Consider the following 16,215-nt stretch of genomic DNA (forward strand, 5'->3'; position numbering starts at 1 on the left):
AGCCTATGCAAGGAGACAAAATGCTCAAATTCTGTGCATGTCAAGTGAGGAGCCACTATGTTGTGTTTGCACATGGAGACAGGTGACTTCCTGTCTTGTACACTCGAGTAAAGGCCACACACTCATCAGTGTAACCTGATGTATAGAGAAAGGTCAGACTGTGCCGTGTACTGTATGTAATTTCTTCAGCAGGGCACACCAAGGTCAGGCAACTCTACATGCTCCTGATTACGGTCTAATCAAGCTGTCTGCCATTCACCCAATCAGCACTGGGCAGCACAAAAGACCAACACACCCTTGAAAAATTAATCTGAACTAGGGGCCCCACTTGAGCTACATTTTTCCACCGCCTGTGGCGTTTATGTTGTTACATCATGCAGCAAAGGCTCTTTCGTGCTCGCTCTGCGCTGCAGCACTGACCAGGAGACAGATTTCACATTAGAGGATGCAGAAAAATGCAGGTGATACGATGGAGGTTCACACTTTATGGAACGAAACCACTTTGCGCAACGACACCGACGCGACCCACTTTCCTGCGTTTCTTATCTTCAACTGCACGGTCCTCACGTTGTCTTTAGTTTTGGGTTTACCCGGCAACTTGTGGGTCTGCTGGGTTGTGTTCAGAACCAAGAGTCTGCAGAACTGCAATAACGCCCTGTTGGTCAGCCTGGCCGCCAGTGACCTGCTGAAGTGCGCCGTGGACACTCCGCTGCTGCTCTTCTCTTTCCTGTGCCAGGGGAAGGACAGCCGGGTGTCCGTGTGCGCCCTGCAGCAGTTCACCTACGCCCTGTGCAGCTGCGTCCAGCTGCTCACTCTGGTCAGCATCAGCGTGGAGCGCTTCCAAGCCATCGCCTTCCCCTTTCAAACCGAGAGAAGGAAAGCGAGGGTGCGTCTCTGGATTACCTCCATCTGGGCGTGCGGCCTCGTTTTAGCCATAATCTCTTTGACTCTCTCCAAAAAGGCGCTTTTCTACATGCTCTGCCGCTCGCACTTCGGGGGCAGCGGCGGCGACCTTCGCCACACGGATCCGTTCGGGCCCTACGTGCTGGTGCCGGTGTGGGGACTCTCTCTGACCGTGATCGTCGTCCACTACGTGCGGATCTTCAAAGTTGTGAGGCAGCACCGGAAGAAAGTGTTCAACCGCGGGGTCCAGCTGAGGCCCACGGTGGCGGAGCATGTGTGGGCCTGGTTGAGCGTCCCTCCTTCAGCACCTCGGACAGCTCCGCGGGGCTCCTGCAGGTCTCTGCCCCTCAGTCCGCTGCCTCTCCGCCGGACGATGCTGCTGGTGGCCGAGGCGGGCGCTCCCTGTGCGGGCGTCGCCGCGGCAAGACCCCCGGAGATCGTGGGGGCAGTTTGCCTCCTGACCCCCGGAGCCAAGGAGCGAGGCAAGAAACAGATGGAGGGGAAGCTGGCCCAGCGCTTTGGGTACATTATCATTGCCTTCACGCTTTTCTGGGCGCCCATGGTGGTTATTCTGCTCATGAATGTCATCTCTTGGCCGGACAGAGTGAGTGTACAAGTTGTTTTTGTCCTCATATTATCATAATGTGCAAAACACAAACCGTGCGTACTGTAATGCAGCACTGCAATGCATATTTAATAAGTTGTAGAGATTGTAATATGAACTCTTAATTTAAAAACAATAAATAAAAAATCACCTTTCCAAATGAGACCTCAGCCCACAGAAAGTTTTTATCACAATTTAGCAAACGAATCTAGCAACTTATCAAGAGAAATCATTCAATTTGCTGGGAACAGTATCCACTTTTTGTCTGATATCATTTTAATCTTTTTGGGTTTGGGCAACATAAAGATACCACCTGGAAATTATGATTATTTTCACTATTTTCAGCCATTTTTTTCTCCCCTCAGCTATATAATTAGTCCAAAAATGAAACATTAGAATAAACTCTCGTTTATTTCGGTACAGCGTTGCACTAATCTGCGCTCTCTCCTGCACTGCAGTTACTGATGGAGCTGGAGACATCAGCCGTGGTTCTGACCTGCGTACAGGCTGCAGTGGATCCCCTCATTTACACTTTTGTCACCAGGCAGTTTCGAACTGAACTCAGCAAGATCCTCTCCTCCATCCCAGGGTGTCCCCCAAAACCGAGAGGCTGAAGGTTCACTACTTGGGTGTGAACATGCATATGACAAAAGACTGCATTTTTGGAGCTGAATCTACCCCTGAAGCTCGGTACGTGTACGAGCCACTATCTTACGAGTGATTACAAGGCGGGTGAAGAAGAGAGCCTCACAGATTGTGTATTTGTGGCAGATATAGATGTTTTATCAGGCGTTTCACAGTCGGGACACAAGACAAGGTCATAAATAATATCCAACACCTGACAAGATACGCACAGCAGTAGTCTCAACAACGACAGGTGGCATAGGAGGGCAAAGCAAAGAGTGAGAGGAAAAAACTGACTGAGCCCAGAAAAAAGACAATCAAAGGAGAGTACATAACAGAGAAAGAGAGAGACAAACACAACCACAGACCTGTTTTTGCTGTTTGTAAATAAAAATGCCATCCTTTGACACTTTGAGCGGAATATATGCTTACATAATATTTCAAACCGTGTCATTTTAAAGTGCAGCTTGACACAAAACAACCTGTTTTCAAAACAGGGAAGCAGGAAATTAACCACGTTTAATCAATGTCCTCAGCAACAAAATACAGGGAGCCTCACCTCTGCCATTACCTATGTCATGCTCCTCTTGTAGACTTCAATAGATTCTAAATGTCGGACTTTATGCTGTAAATATGAAGTCAGTGTCTTTAGCCCCACTTGTAAAAACACATTTAAAAAGCTCAGTCTGTCTGTGCTTGTTTTCTTTTCTTTTTTTTTTTTTTTTAACTCCATGTAAATTTGAACACAGTTTGACTAAACACTAATACTGGATCTAGGCAGTTGTTGTCACTGTGTACAGTACTAAATTACCAGCAATAGTACTAGATCACTACTAGAATACCAGAGGTCAAACACATCTTGTTCCAACTCTGTAGAATAGTTTGGGCTTCCTTTGGGTTGTGACTAACCTCAGGATCAGAGAGAACTAAACCACGAGTCCAACAGACCCTAAGATGTAGTGATGCACTGATATGGTACCAATCTGCTGTATAATTCCGCCTGTTGCCTGATGTAATGATATGTCTTTTTTTTTCTCTAAATCTTAGTACAAATGCATATGCAAAACTGGTTATGCTTTTAAGATGTCTCCACCTCAAGCTAATTAAATACATATTTTTAACGGACCGTGATACATTTGCTGCTAGTGTAACAGTTTTAAACCGTCTACTTCTACAGGAAAACACATCAGCTACATGTGGGCAGACGTAATATTAGACCAATTCCAGTATTGCTTTTGAAATATGCTGTTGGCTGAAACTGGTGCACCTCTAGCCCAGTCTGTGTGCTCTTGATCACCATTTTATTTCATCTACTCGGAGCAGAAGTGGGCAGTTAGTCTCCTATGACTGAGGCTGCTCTTCTCTGCTTTGGTGAAACTGCAGCAGTATCACCCACCTAAAGCCAGACCTAACCGTCTCTCAGGACGCTGAACCCAAAATGATGAAAAAAGCCAACAGAGCAGCATCAGATTGGAGCTTAGCAGAGCTAGAAGGCCCTCGTCCATAGTTGAAAAGATCAGCTTTGATGGGATATGATGAGAAGAAATACTAAAGATATATATTTATGTATGTATATATATATATATATATATATATATATATATATATATATATATATATATATATATATATATATATATATATATATATATATATATATATTGATCTTGGAGTCGAGAGAACATATGGAACAGCATGTTTTTGGTGACGGAGATCTGTGGATGGTTCATCCAGCGTCCTCCGTGTCTCTGTGGTCACTGTTACAACAGACCTCCCTGCTTGAAATTCTTCAGAAGATAAAGTAAGTAAAAATCCTTTGAAACACCAAGGAGGACAAAAAGTACAAACACCAAGTTTCCTAACCACATAGAGTACACATACTCAACAACTTCTGAAAAATGCCCGCTGAGTTTGGGGAAGAAAAAACGTTGACAACTATAAAGACTACTGAAAGCATACTGTTGTTCACACAGGAGGTGGGGATACAACAGGACAACAACGAGAGAGAGAAAAATGTAGAGAGAGAAGAGACAGAGTGAGGGAAAGAGAAAGAGAACGAGAGGACAGCTTCACTGGTTCTGCCAAACGATGGTCAAATATTACAAAATATTCTATTAACAATATTCACAAAGATCCTGGGCTTGGGACAGATTTGTGTCAGAAATTCTCAGCGAATGTCTTGTGCTTTTAATTGTGGTGGTTTGAATTCAAAATGGTTTTTTTTTGTTGTTGTTTTGGTTTCATTGTAAGAGAAATTGAGTTATTTGAGGTCTGTCGGGCTGTAAGAGCCAAAAGGGAAAAGAACAGGGAGAAATTCAGAAAACTATAAAAACAAATAAATCTCTTTTTACTCCAGCAAAACAGGCACATATTGTGTAAAAGCTTTGTAGCTGAGAATTTTGGACAGAAATGTGTGCAAAGAACCCTTCAGAGTGGCAGCTAGTCAAATATACCATATACTGAGCCGTAGAGACTTCCAGGAGAATTGAAACACAAGTTTTCAATCAACTGAGAGAAACACACACATTCGCGAACACACACACACACACACACACCTCCTATCTGACACATCACAACTCCTCTATCTAGCAAAAAATTCACATGCACTCATTCACAAATACGAAACTCATTGGTAACGCCATCACAGACACCTACCGCATTTCGTCTTTTAAAGAATTTTTACTCACGTGGAATAATATTGGACCTGAAAAGGAATGGTGGCATATTGATCTATCAACATGTAAAATAACACAAAACAAAAGGACAAGATTGAGTCATTGGGGCGGGTGGGAGGGGGGAAAGGTTTGATTATGTGTTTTTTTTTTCTTTCCCTTTCCGCCTGTTCCCTTATATCTCCTGCTTTTAAAAAAAAAAGAGTCAAACTGAAGCATAAATCATAAAAAAGGTGCATTGTGCACAATGACACGCGACTTACTCTGGGAACTCATCTGTGACACTTGGGTGGCACACACTCACTCGCCTCCTTATCTAAAATAGCTCCTCACACATCCTCCCCGCTGTTTCACTCACACGCACACACATGTATGCCGACCGCTAACATGAAGTTACTGTATCTAAAAGCCATCCTCCGTTTGTACAGGGAGTCCATGTCTTTACAGTACATGACCAGCAGAGGGCAGGCTCCACCAGGGCCAGACTAGGACTCCGAACACCTTCTCCTCCATCATTCTCAGTCCTCCTCTGTCCCTCAGTCTGTCTTGATGAGACTTTATCTGTCTTCCCGCGCCTGCACTCCAGTTTTCACAGTGCGGACACCTTCACGACATTTTGGTGGGTGGGGCCTGCGGGCAGGTGAGCGTCGCCCTCGGGAGTCGTCACAGGTGGTGTGGGAATGCTGATGATTGCTGTGGTGATCTGGCTGCTCTGGCAGTTCAGAGGTGCTGGCTCATCTACGCGCATGTTCAGACTGGAGCGGCTGTAGGAATAAATGAAGGAAGAAAGTCAAGGATTAGGGTAATCCTGGAGAAATGGAGAAATATTTCACTGACAGATAGAACAGAGCTTCAGGGAGGTGGGTTTTGTGAAGGTTAGCGTCCCACTTTGACTGTGGCTGAAGAAAAAGTTAATGAGAAATCCTCCTCTTTCCTTTGAGGTGACTCTAACAACGATAGCTGTGCCCTTAGACCCCTTTCAAAGTGAACAAACCCTGGAAAATCCTGTTTTTGAATGAAATCACCGTTAGTGTGAATTGGTCAACAATCCCCAAGGTTTTACACTTTCTCCACCAAATCAGAATTAGACAAAAGGAGAACTGACAGAGTTTAAGTAATGGGCACTAATAACAAACAGACAGGCCACAGACAGACTCTTTATAGTGTAAAATATAGAGTCTGTCTGTGGGGATCACATCAGCATATATCTGCACAGCTTTCAGCGGCTCATGAAGTGGTTGCAGGCTTCTCTAACATGAAACATAAAGTCAGATTAAACAGTGACTGGTGGAGAGACTTCAGTGGACAAACACAAAATCCTGAAATACTGAGTGTTGACCACAAGTTTGTGCACCAAAAAAAATGTAAACAGCTGAAAATGATGGGGAACATGCACAGGACACATTAGGTTGAGGTTGCATGGATCGATCCCAGTCACTTTGTTATCCATTGACAGCCAGGACTGTGTGTGAACACACAAAGGACAAACAGCTATTGGACTTTTCACTGCATTGGACAAAGAGTGTTTTGGATAAGGATTACATAGTCCATCTTTAATTAGAAGCATTTGTAAAGCAGCCAATGTATTGTGGGTGTCTTCTTTCAAGTTTGTTTTTAAGTCTTACTGGCCCAAAGTTGTTAAAAAACAAATGTCTCAAAACAAATGCCTTGATCCGGGCAAAATTCCTTTTGTCAGAATCACAGCTGACTAAATGTTATTGGAACTATGTGAGAGTAAATTAGCACCTCGTTGTCAGTTGTTGTTAGTTACATGGTGCGTAATTAGGCTAATGGTAGTGGATGGTTGAAAGTTGTTAATTGCCAGCCATTAGACCTAACAGTGAATCTGGTTAGAAGGTACTGTCTAGTATGTTCCCCTGCCAGAACATTTTATAAAAGCACAGTGTCAAAGGCGAGAGAGCTTTGTGTGAAAGAAAATATAGTCAGTGAATGATAACTGTATCCTTCCAACTGGTTTCTGAATGTGGCAATCAAGAAATGTGGAAATAACATACAATTTCTATAAACAATTATATTTTGCCACCACTGCACACAGTCTTTGTGCTGTGTGCTTCGGGGATCCTGATCTTACCTGGTGCTGAGGGGCTGGATGTGGATGGTGCTGAGCTCCTGCAAGCCTTGTGGGTGTGTGTGCGTGTGCGTCAAAGGCTGCATGTGTGCTGGGGCACTGGCGTTCGGTAAAGGGGTGTGATGCTTCTTGCTCCGGCGGGTGCAGCATGTCCCCGTTACACCGTCCTGGCTGGAGAGGGAGGGGCTTCGAGAGGGGTAATTCTGCAGCCCCGCCTCCAGGTAGCTCTGCTGGTAATACTGCTCATCCACAAACTCGTGGTTCTAGAAAACAAAAACGACGAAAAGGAAGGAAGACGGAGAGAGAGTTTTAGCAAAGATGTGACATTTACAGCATTCGTATTTATGAGCATGTATTGTATATGGTCTGCTATATCCTGTCATTTTCCGCTTCTTCGCCAGGGTCAATAACTCCTCTCAGAATGTGGGATTGTTTTTTTTTATGTAGGTGTGCATGGCGCTGTGTGTCCACGTTTTAGTGTACTGTAGTTCAGAATAATTTTCACTTCCTTAAAGCAGATATAATCAGTATTTCTATATCAACAGTATATCACACAACCAGTTGTACATGAAAGGAATCACTCAGAGCGATGAACTCACACAGAACGATCACTGCAGTTCCAGTCAGCTCTACAGAGCTTTGTGTAGACTTTGAGTTCAATGTTTTAGCTCTGGAAACTTTACTGTTCTGGTTCACGCTCACTGCTCTCATCACCATTGTTTTCAGACACAGCATGCAGCAGTTTGCATACAGCCGAGAGACTAATTTAGCAGTTGAAAGGAAGTTAAAGTGAGCGTTAAGTAGCTTGAATGAATTTCCCTCAAGACTCGGTGGAGAGCAAAATAGTGCAAATACAACTTTAAGTGAATTAATATTGCGCTTCTGTGTAAATTGGCCAGTGTTTGCTAATGCTGGCCAGACGGCATCACCTTCAAAAGGTGATAATATGTCAGTGTTGTCTTCCCAGCTCTCTACAACTCCCCTTGAGTGTCCCAAACATCCTTCACGTGGTACATTTTATGTACGGTGAATAATGAGAGTTTGGGTGGATGTGCACTAGCCCATGATACATGCTTTCATTGGTCATCCTCTGAGTTGTGTAAGGCTGAGACAGACAGTGTGTCTGTATCGCATGCGGGCAGGCAAGCGTGTATCATAAGGGAAATGCAGTGTACTGGACATCACGCTACAGCGAGCATTATTTGTGCACGGACATAAAAATACTGTAGATCCATACACATTATGCCTGGCTGTCAGCTATTTTCACCTAATGAGCCACAGCTACGGAGAAATGTCTGGATGACTGCACAATTTCGGGTTCTATATTGATATTGAATTACAATTTTAGAATCTAATCCATTGATCTTTTCCTTGTGCCTCAGGAAAAACAAAGGTTATAACAGATATACAGTTAAAAATAATAAGAAGATATAAAGCTGGAGTATGTGTGTACTCACAGTGGTTTTCTCCAGGCAGTGCAGCAGGTGGTGGTGCTGGCTCTCTAATAGAGAGGTAGACTTGCTTAAACGTTGCTCATCCTCAGTGGAGTTCTGAAACACACACACACAGACACAAACGCACACCCAGAAAATGAATGCTGCGCAACATTCCCCTTTAGGAAGACACTAATCAGATGTTGGAGGTGTGCGGCCAACTGCTGTCTCAGTACCTGATCTGAAAGGTTCATCTTGTATGGAAGTTGCTTGAGTTGGAGAAGGAGACAAAAGGAGAACAGACATGGAGTTTTACTAGCGTTCGTAGGTCAGCATTGAGAACAGGCAGCCATCAGGACTGCAGTAATGCCAGTCAGACACGGAGGACATTACTATTCTGACCCTGAGAGGCGTGTCTGCTAACATCAGTGGAGCCAGTGCATTGATCTGTGCTAGAAGGGAGACTTCTAGCAAAACTCTGACTTAATAGATATACAGTATATACAATTCACATAAAAATTTCCATCGTGACATTTTGCCTCCATCTCTGTTATTGCAAAGGCTCGCTAGAGGCAACTTGTTAATGACTTGTTTTCCATATTCCCTATTTTTTATGCTGTGGCCTGTTCATGTGCTTGTTTGTGTGTGTTTCTTCGTGCGAACAAGTGGGTGCTATTTCTAGTTCTGTGGTGCTTCGGATACAAAACTCATTTATAGGCAGTGGGGAGGTGAGTCAGACAATAAGTGGACTATCGACTGCTCAGGAGGCTCAAAGATCCTCTAACAAAGTAAAGGAAGCTGCAAAAATATCTAAAATAACATTTGATTGTCAATACTCAGCAGTTCATTTGCTTACTTTTTCATTTAGAGTATTTTATAAGTTCAGTAAGTTATTCTGTCACACCTTGAGAGAGAGAGAGTTAAAGTTTGTAGAAAACATCACATATCATTATGTAATACAATAAGGCTTTTGTTTTTTGTCTCCATCTAAACTATTTCTAAGGTAATATGTGGAATAGATGCTGACTTAATGTATGTATAGGATTTAGAACTTATGTATTTCTACGTATCTAACATCTAAGTCGGGGTTTTGGAAGAGTTACTGCACTGAAAACGCAGATTACTTTGCATTATTGGAAAAAAAATATTCTACATAATAGCTTTAGCCTGAGCCTGGAAAGATATCTCTTCAGTATACTGCAGAATGCCATCATTGCTCGTCAGAATTAAGGCCGTGTTTCACATATAGACTTTCAATGGGTTGCATCAGTGTTTCCCACCAGAATCTGTGGTTGAACTGTTTATATATATATCTATTAAAAAAAAAAAAACAAAGCCAGAAAGTACTGCCCTTATCCTGCATGCTCCACAGCACCGCCGAAAGGCAAGTGAAATGCCATGTTTGGAAGATTTGTAGTAGCAATTTTCTGTTTGTTAAGCGGGTGGTGGGTGTTGTAAGCAGAGACTTCTTTGCTGAGAGTGTAAATTTCTGCTCTGATGACTCGGTTTTCTTCTAGACAGGACTGCTCACCTGTGTTCATGCTGCTTATCTGTACCTAACGCAGCAGTAAAACACAGGTGTTTGGGCTGACTTATTTCTGTCCCTCTCTATACATACGACTGCAAGCCCGTATCAGCAGTCTGTCTGGAGGCGGCTATGGCTCACCACCCAGGTGGCCACCATACTGTAGAATGGAAACAGCTTGATCTGCAGAGTGACAAAACACGCTGTGTCGCTCTGCGTGGCGCTGTACATACTGTTGGTAAATAGCTGCCTCACAATGAAACCTACGTTTGACAGCAATTAACATTTTACTGAGCTTGCATTTATTTTCAAATTCTAGCCCCTGAACTGTCGACTTCGGACATCAGCATTACTAGTCCAAGCCCGAGCTGGTACAATTAAACTTATCCAACATAAGAAATAGATTTTTTAAAAAATGAATGAAAGCCACGTTTTTCTGTGAAGACTGCACAGGTGAATGGCTCATGAATTTAAATGGCTGTATCTATGCAAAGAAGTGAAAAAGTCTTACCGCTGATAACGCTGCACTTAATTAGTTTTGAGCTGAAGTTGCACAATATAGAAAAGGGAAGAAAACATTTTCTGATGTGTTTTTGATGTTATCAGATAGTTTAATTACTTATTTTTGCGCTGGTGATTAACTTTAAAATTGGACCCGGTGTTCTTCATGGAGCAGTGCACGCTCTGCACTGAATAAAATCTTAAATAAAAGGAAATCCATTAGGATATGTACATGGAAGAGATGTTCTGCACGTCTTCACACACCGTTTCATTGCTGAAAGAGTTGTGTTGACTCCCTTTCTCTCTAAAATGTTGGGTCACATACTTGGCCAGGTCATGGTTTTCACTTCTTAATTGTTTAGAAAGTCTTGTGTGATTTTGCCTGTGCTTTGGATCGTTATCATGTGGAAATATTCTTCTTCTGCTGAGCTCCTACTGAGTGGTATTCATATCGTCAGCCAGTATTTTAGTAAATCCACAGGCATTTATGGTATAATCTATACTTTTCAGGTCTCTAACAACTTTTCCACTCATGCAGCTCCATATCAACACACTTTCAACCCTGTGCTACACTGTTGGGACGATTCATTCATTGTGGTAGTTCATGGATCCCATCTGTGGCAAACAAAATTATCTTGATCTCATCTGACCATTCAGAAATGGTCAGATGTATTTATAATAGTCTTTCCTTATTTTTTGCTTTTGATTGTTCATATGAGGAAATACGCTACTTGTCAATTTAGAAAAAGTGCAATTATTGATAGGTGATACAATTTGGAATCATTTTAAGTGGTAATAGACAGTGGTGTACACACTTCTGTTTTGCACTATGCATTACTACAGACAGCATAGTAGTCCTTTGTCACAGTGTACTGTAACCATTATTATGAATTTGATGCATTGTTCAGTCATTGCTTGTGTATTACTGGTGCCATTTTGATTTTGTCCGCACCATTGCTACTGAAGAGAGATAAAGCAATAGAGACGCACAGAGAGTGAGTGAGAGGGTGGAGGAAGCACTTGTTTTCGTGCTTTGTCAGCTCCGGGCCGCTATACTGCTTGTGAACCGCAACATTTTTGGTGAAGCAAGGAACATCCTTGAGTTGTGTTTACTTTTCTTGCTGCATTGCCTGAAGCCTGTTCCTCAGCTGGGCAGCTGGGCTCAGAGATGCTCACATTATAAGTGGCGCTTATCGAACGAGATCGCAGTGAGCTGCCCTGATGGGATGTTGGGATAATTAAAGGACAGACAAGCAAGGCCTGCACCTAACAACAAAGTTACCGCAGAGGTCAGTCTCTTTGTGTCGTCATTAAAAAAAACCCCACTACAACAGTAATTGTGTCCTATGGGGTTGGGTATTCTGTGGCCAGACCATAACATTGTGCACTGTGGTGTCTGTGCATCTGAGACCGATCTTACCGTGAGCTCTAGAGCTTCGTTGAACAGGCCATTGCGCTTGCTGTGGAGGAAGGCACTGGAGCTTCCAGTCTTGGATATTCGTATCCTGGCCAAGCGGGCTTTCTGCAAAGGGCAAGAGACCATAGAAACCACCTGTTAGCAAGTTCTTATACCACATCCTATGTCAGAATGATTAGGTGTCATCCTGACATCCCACCGATTTGAGCTTCAGCACTTTTGCATGCTTGATATTTTAGTTGTGATCTTATAGATCAAATCAAACATGGGCTACTAAAGCATTCACTGTGATCTGCTGTGATAAATTCACTCTGATCTCCAGTGATACTTATGAATGATTTATGTTGACTACACGATAACACATTCCTTGGGTTTAAAATCAGAGTGGCAGCTAGGAGTAGATCAGGTAAATCTTGTATGAATTAAGCAGCTAAGTGTCATTCTGTATTTAAAAGATGGAATTCACTTCATTCGGGCTGTTTCTGTGCTGCAGTTTTGTCTCGCAAAATAAATCAAGTATGTGTCTATTCCCATAGTGCTCTGCTTCTTTACTCCTGAGCCACTATGCTAGTGTCGGCTCATGTGCATCCTTAGTCATCAGACCCTGTACATCACGATTACAGTACTGTCCAGATCTCTGTCTCTTTTTTCTGTTTTTCCCTCATGCTGTCAAACATCTTATGTATGAGGCAGTCAGTAACAGAAATGATGGAGATGAAAAAAAGGAATACAAGGAGGAACAGATACACTCTGGTCCTTGGAGTAAATTTTTGAAATAAGTAACTTGGACACAGCGGAATGAATGTAAACGTTTATAACTACACTGTGGACACTAATGTGTGGGTGAAAACATGTCTGAGTGCATATTGGTTCGTATACAGAGGCCTATGTAAAAATGTAGGTCTCAATAAATCTCTCAGTTACCAAGACAACTGCTTTTAAAGGATAGTGCTATCGGAGTCTCTCACTTCTCAAAGGCCCGCCATTTTCCCATCAAAGTCAAGAGTTGGGTGTCAAGCTCGGCGCAGCTACAGAGTGTGTGTTTTCTTGTTGCTTTCCTCTCTGCATTCTAAAATTGAATGATGGATTCATTGAGGAGAAATTGGTGGAAGAATAATGTGAGCTGTGCAGATGACGAGCAGACGGAGAGCTCGTTCAGGAGGGGCCTCATGCGCCGCTGAGTGTGAGCGGGGGGTTAATTCAGTGTGTGGATGTATGTTTGCTTATCTCCATATGCTTATGCATGCACGCCTCGTCTTCATAGGCAAATTTCCATACATATTCATGCAAACCATATACTGTAGAGCACCAGCAGGGATACCTGGCTCAGTAAGAGCATGGTAATGAATGGTAATTCAAGCTCGTCCCCCCACTTGAGCTTCATTTAAAACACGTTAATGTTTGTTGACCTACACATAGCTCATGCTGTGATTTAGTAATCTAAGGTGAGGCAGGGGAGATAAACAAGAGCGCACATGTACACACACAGGCAAAGCAAGCAACCTGCACTATAGTATCTATGGCACAACTCCCTTTAAATTGTATCATTATCAGCATCATTATCTTTCTCCCCCCTCCCGATACTCCCTCCTGCTCTTCTTGACGAGTTCTCCTCGCTCTCTTTGTGCCCTCGTGCTCTATGTACATTTGTGCTGGCACAGCATTCCCACCGGCCTCTGGAATAACCCTTCTTTATGTTCTGGAAGTGTGCTCAGCCAATGGGATCATCTCTCTGGGGTCACCATGCAAACAGGAGCCCGCGACTGTGGCACTGGTTGCCAGGCAGCGCAGAGGTAATGGAGGGGATGTTAAGAACATGTCCTGCTAGATTGAATCTACTTCTGCAGTTCTCTGATAGATTCCTGGGGCCTCTGGGACCAGGGCACTTGTGCCGAAGTCCCATCTGTGTTTTCAGGCAGAGTTGCAGCACGACAGATTGAGCCTGAATTGCTCCTGAAGCATCATCAAGAACACGGAGTGAAAGGAGACCTTGGGTGGAGGGATTTCATTAACACCTACATATATGCAGATCACCATGCAGAAGGTTAAATGGCCAAAAATACTGAATCAGCTGTTCATTTCCTTACACAGAGATGACATCACGTACTTTATGTCCATGTTTAGACACGCAAACACACACACAGAGAACACAGAATGACAGCCGAGGCGCTCAGCTCCACTACAAAAGACAAATAAACAATTTCTCAGTAGATGATCCTGCATGCTGCCTTGGAAGATGATTAAGCATGTGGTATTTATCACAAAATTAAAATCTATAACTTTCGATGTAAATTTGGTGGTGTGGTTGCTCTATAGTACAGTACATTGAAATATTAGGTCCCTCATCACTATTTTAAAACCCAGCATTCCCCTTGTAAACAAATGAGGGTCTAATTACATAACACATGGGGGAGATTCTGTCCCATAAAAACATTACTGCATTGTTAAAGTCCCACTGAAATCACACTTTGCTGTCACAAATAATTCAGTGTGTGCATGCGTCGCTAATATTTTTTATTAGTACATGGGGAAAAAACACACATTTTTGAGGAAATATCAGAAGTAATTATTTTCTTCGTTATTGGCTGGCGGGCCATGTCAGCGTCTGGATTTGATTGACATCAGACGGTAGACTGTGCACCAGCTGGGGACCGACAGACAAAGTAAATAACCTTGTAGTTGTAGCTGATAAGCCATTGATAGACAGTTTGTGATTAGCAGTGGCACTGAAGAGTGAGGACCACACCAGCATCTAAGCAGACTCAAATTTATACGCAGTTTAATCCGCTAACTGGCCTGCAGATCAACCTCAGCAGGCAGCTTTTACCTGGCCAATGTCTATTTGGTGCCATTTTAAAGGCGCTCAGGTGCAGGTGCAGTTGTCTGGAAAGCTAAAACTGTTGTTCAAAGTGTGTGTGACTCTCTCTGTGTGATAGAATCTTACAGCTTAATACGAATATGTTTTAAAATGAAAAAGATGTGTGCACAGAAAAATACAATTTAATCCCAGGTTGGCTTCAAATCCATCAAACTCGGAAAAACTACAGTTTTCAAAAATCCAAAATGTTGTAACACCTCCCAACCAATCAGAATACTGATGCTCAATCCTGCTGACTGAAACTATCCAGATGTTTTCCTAAACCCAGCAGCAAATAAACTGATCCAAACACCTTTTTTCCCCATCTCTTCTTTGTTTCCCTTCTTCCTGCTAGGGAGCCACAATTTAGGATCAATGGCACTTTAAAGATTATAGCTTATGAAGCTGCAAGTCTGCAAAAAAATTGCTTAATTTCAACACAATTTGCTGCCAGCTGAGGGATCTAACCTGGCATATCCTCAAATGATTAAAAAACGCTACATATCCACTCAGCTCCCATGCCATACTCCACTGAGCACTGCCAGGAAGTTTTGTTAGAAGTTCATCTTTAGTTGAAAGTGGAAGTTAAAAAATTCATGCCACCTTGTGAGTTACAGCCTTTGCTAGACTGCCTGCGTAAGATTTGGCTGAGTGAAAAGTGGAGCAATCGAGCTATGAGATCCAGATTAGGTTCTGCCTCGGGCCTGCCTCGGAACCATACAAGTGAAAGAGGAGACCATCTGATGAACGAGCACGTGCACATGCACATGCGCACGCTCACACTCACACACATACGCACAAACACAAATAACTGTGGAAGAATCTCATTTTGTTTTGCAGCTGCCACTCATCTGAAGAGGTTGCTTTTATACATACTGACATTTCTGCCACAAGGAAATAAGTGAGTTGCTTCTTCTGAGGTATGTTGGTGTATGATAACACACACATACACACACACACACACACACACACACACACACACACACACACACACACACACACACACACACACACACACACACACACACACACACACACACACACACACACAGAGAAAACATCCATCTGAGAGTTTGGTGAAAGCAAAAAACACTGGACAATGGCAAAAATATTGATTCTGAGGAAATCAAGTCCTCTGACACCTCTGGCCCACAGATACCCGTAGCAAAGACAACTTAACCTCAGACTAACACCACTCAGAGATAAAATACCTCTGCTAAGCCCGGATTACCTCGCCTTTGTGGAGAAAGGTATAGCTTTGCTCTGCAAGCTGCTGCGATGGCAGTGCTTTTCTCTTCTTTTCTTTCCTTGTTTTTATTTTTTCCAATGGACATAATTTATAGCAAAAATCTTGACCTCCCCTCTCACCAAAGTCCCCCATCAACATCTCCCCTGTCTCTCTTGTTTGGTCTGCCTTCTTGCAACGTGCAGACAACTTTATTGATTGTCTAGAAGGGCAAAGCACTCTTAGCCAGAAGTCATCTCCACCTTTTGACTTCAACCTTCTGACGGAGGGCTAGAAACAATAGTGAGATGATTTAGAGCAAGGAGACCGAGAGTGAGCAGGAGGGAGGAAGAGGAAGGGAGGAG

General features: G+C 43.1%; 2 protein-coding genes across 4 annotated transcripts in view; one reads left to right on the forward strand and one right to left on the reverse strand.

Moving 5' to 3' along the window:
- The first annotated feature begins 48 nt into the window (after positions 1 to 48).
- Positions 49 to 3,262, forward strand: LOC111572874 (5-hydroxytryptamine receptor 1-like). Its single transcript, XM_023276739.3, has 2 exons — positions 49 to 1,507; positions 1,966 to 3,262. Exons 1-2 carry the CDS (start codon positions 446 to 448, stop codon positions 2,119 to 2,121), a joined length of 1,218 nt encoding a protein of 405 aa, XP_023132507.1. The 5' UTR covers positions 49 to 445; the 3' UTR covers positions 2,122 to 3,262.
- A 511-nt stretch (positions 3,263 to 3,773) lies between these two features.
- Positions 3,774 to 16,215, reverse strand: part of kcnd3 (potassium voltage-gated channel, Shal-related subfamily, member 3) — a 104,407-nt gene continuing 91,965 nt past the window's right edge. For 2 of the 3 annotated variants that reach the window (XM_035951203.2, XM_023276721.3), the window contains exons 5-9: positions 11,772 to 11,873; positions 8,562 to 8,594; positions 8,350 to 8,442; positions 6,896 to 7,155; positions 3,775 to 5,567 (exon numbers count right to left, since the gene is read on the reverse strand). In XM_035951203.2, coding sequence (XP_035807096.1) covers positions 5,393 to 5,567; positions 6,896 to 7,155; positions 8,350 to 8,442; positions 8,562 to 8,594; positions 11,772 to 11,873 — 663 coding nt within the window. In that variant the 3' untranslated portion in view covers positions 3,775 to 5,392. Of the gene's footprint in view, positions 5,568 to 6,895; positions 7,156 to 8,349; positions 8,443 to 8,561; positions 8,595 to 11,771; positions 11,874 to 16,215 lie in introns of all 3 variants that reach the window. The other variant, XM_055013172.1, reaches the window with a different exon arrangement.

The sequence above is a fragment of the Amphiprion ocellaris genome, chromosome 8 (genome assembly GCF_022539595.1).
Source record: "Amphiprion ocellaris isolate individual 3 ecotype Okinawa chromosome 8, ASM2253959v1, whole genome shotgun sequence".
In the NCBI taxonomy this organism is placed as follows: Eukaryota; Metazoa; Chordata; class Actinopteri; family Pomacentridae; genus Amphiprion; species Amphiprion ocellaris.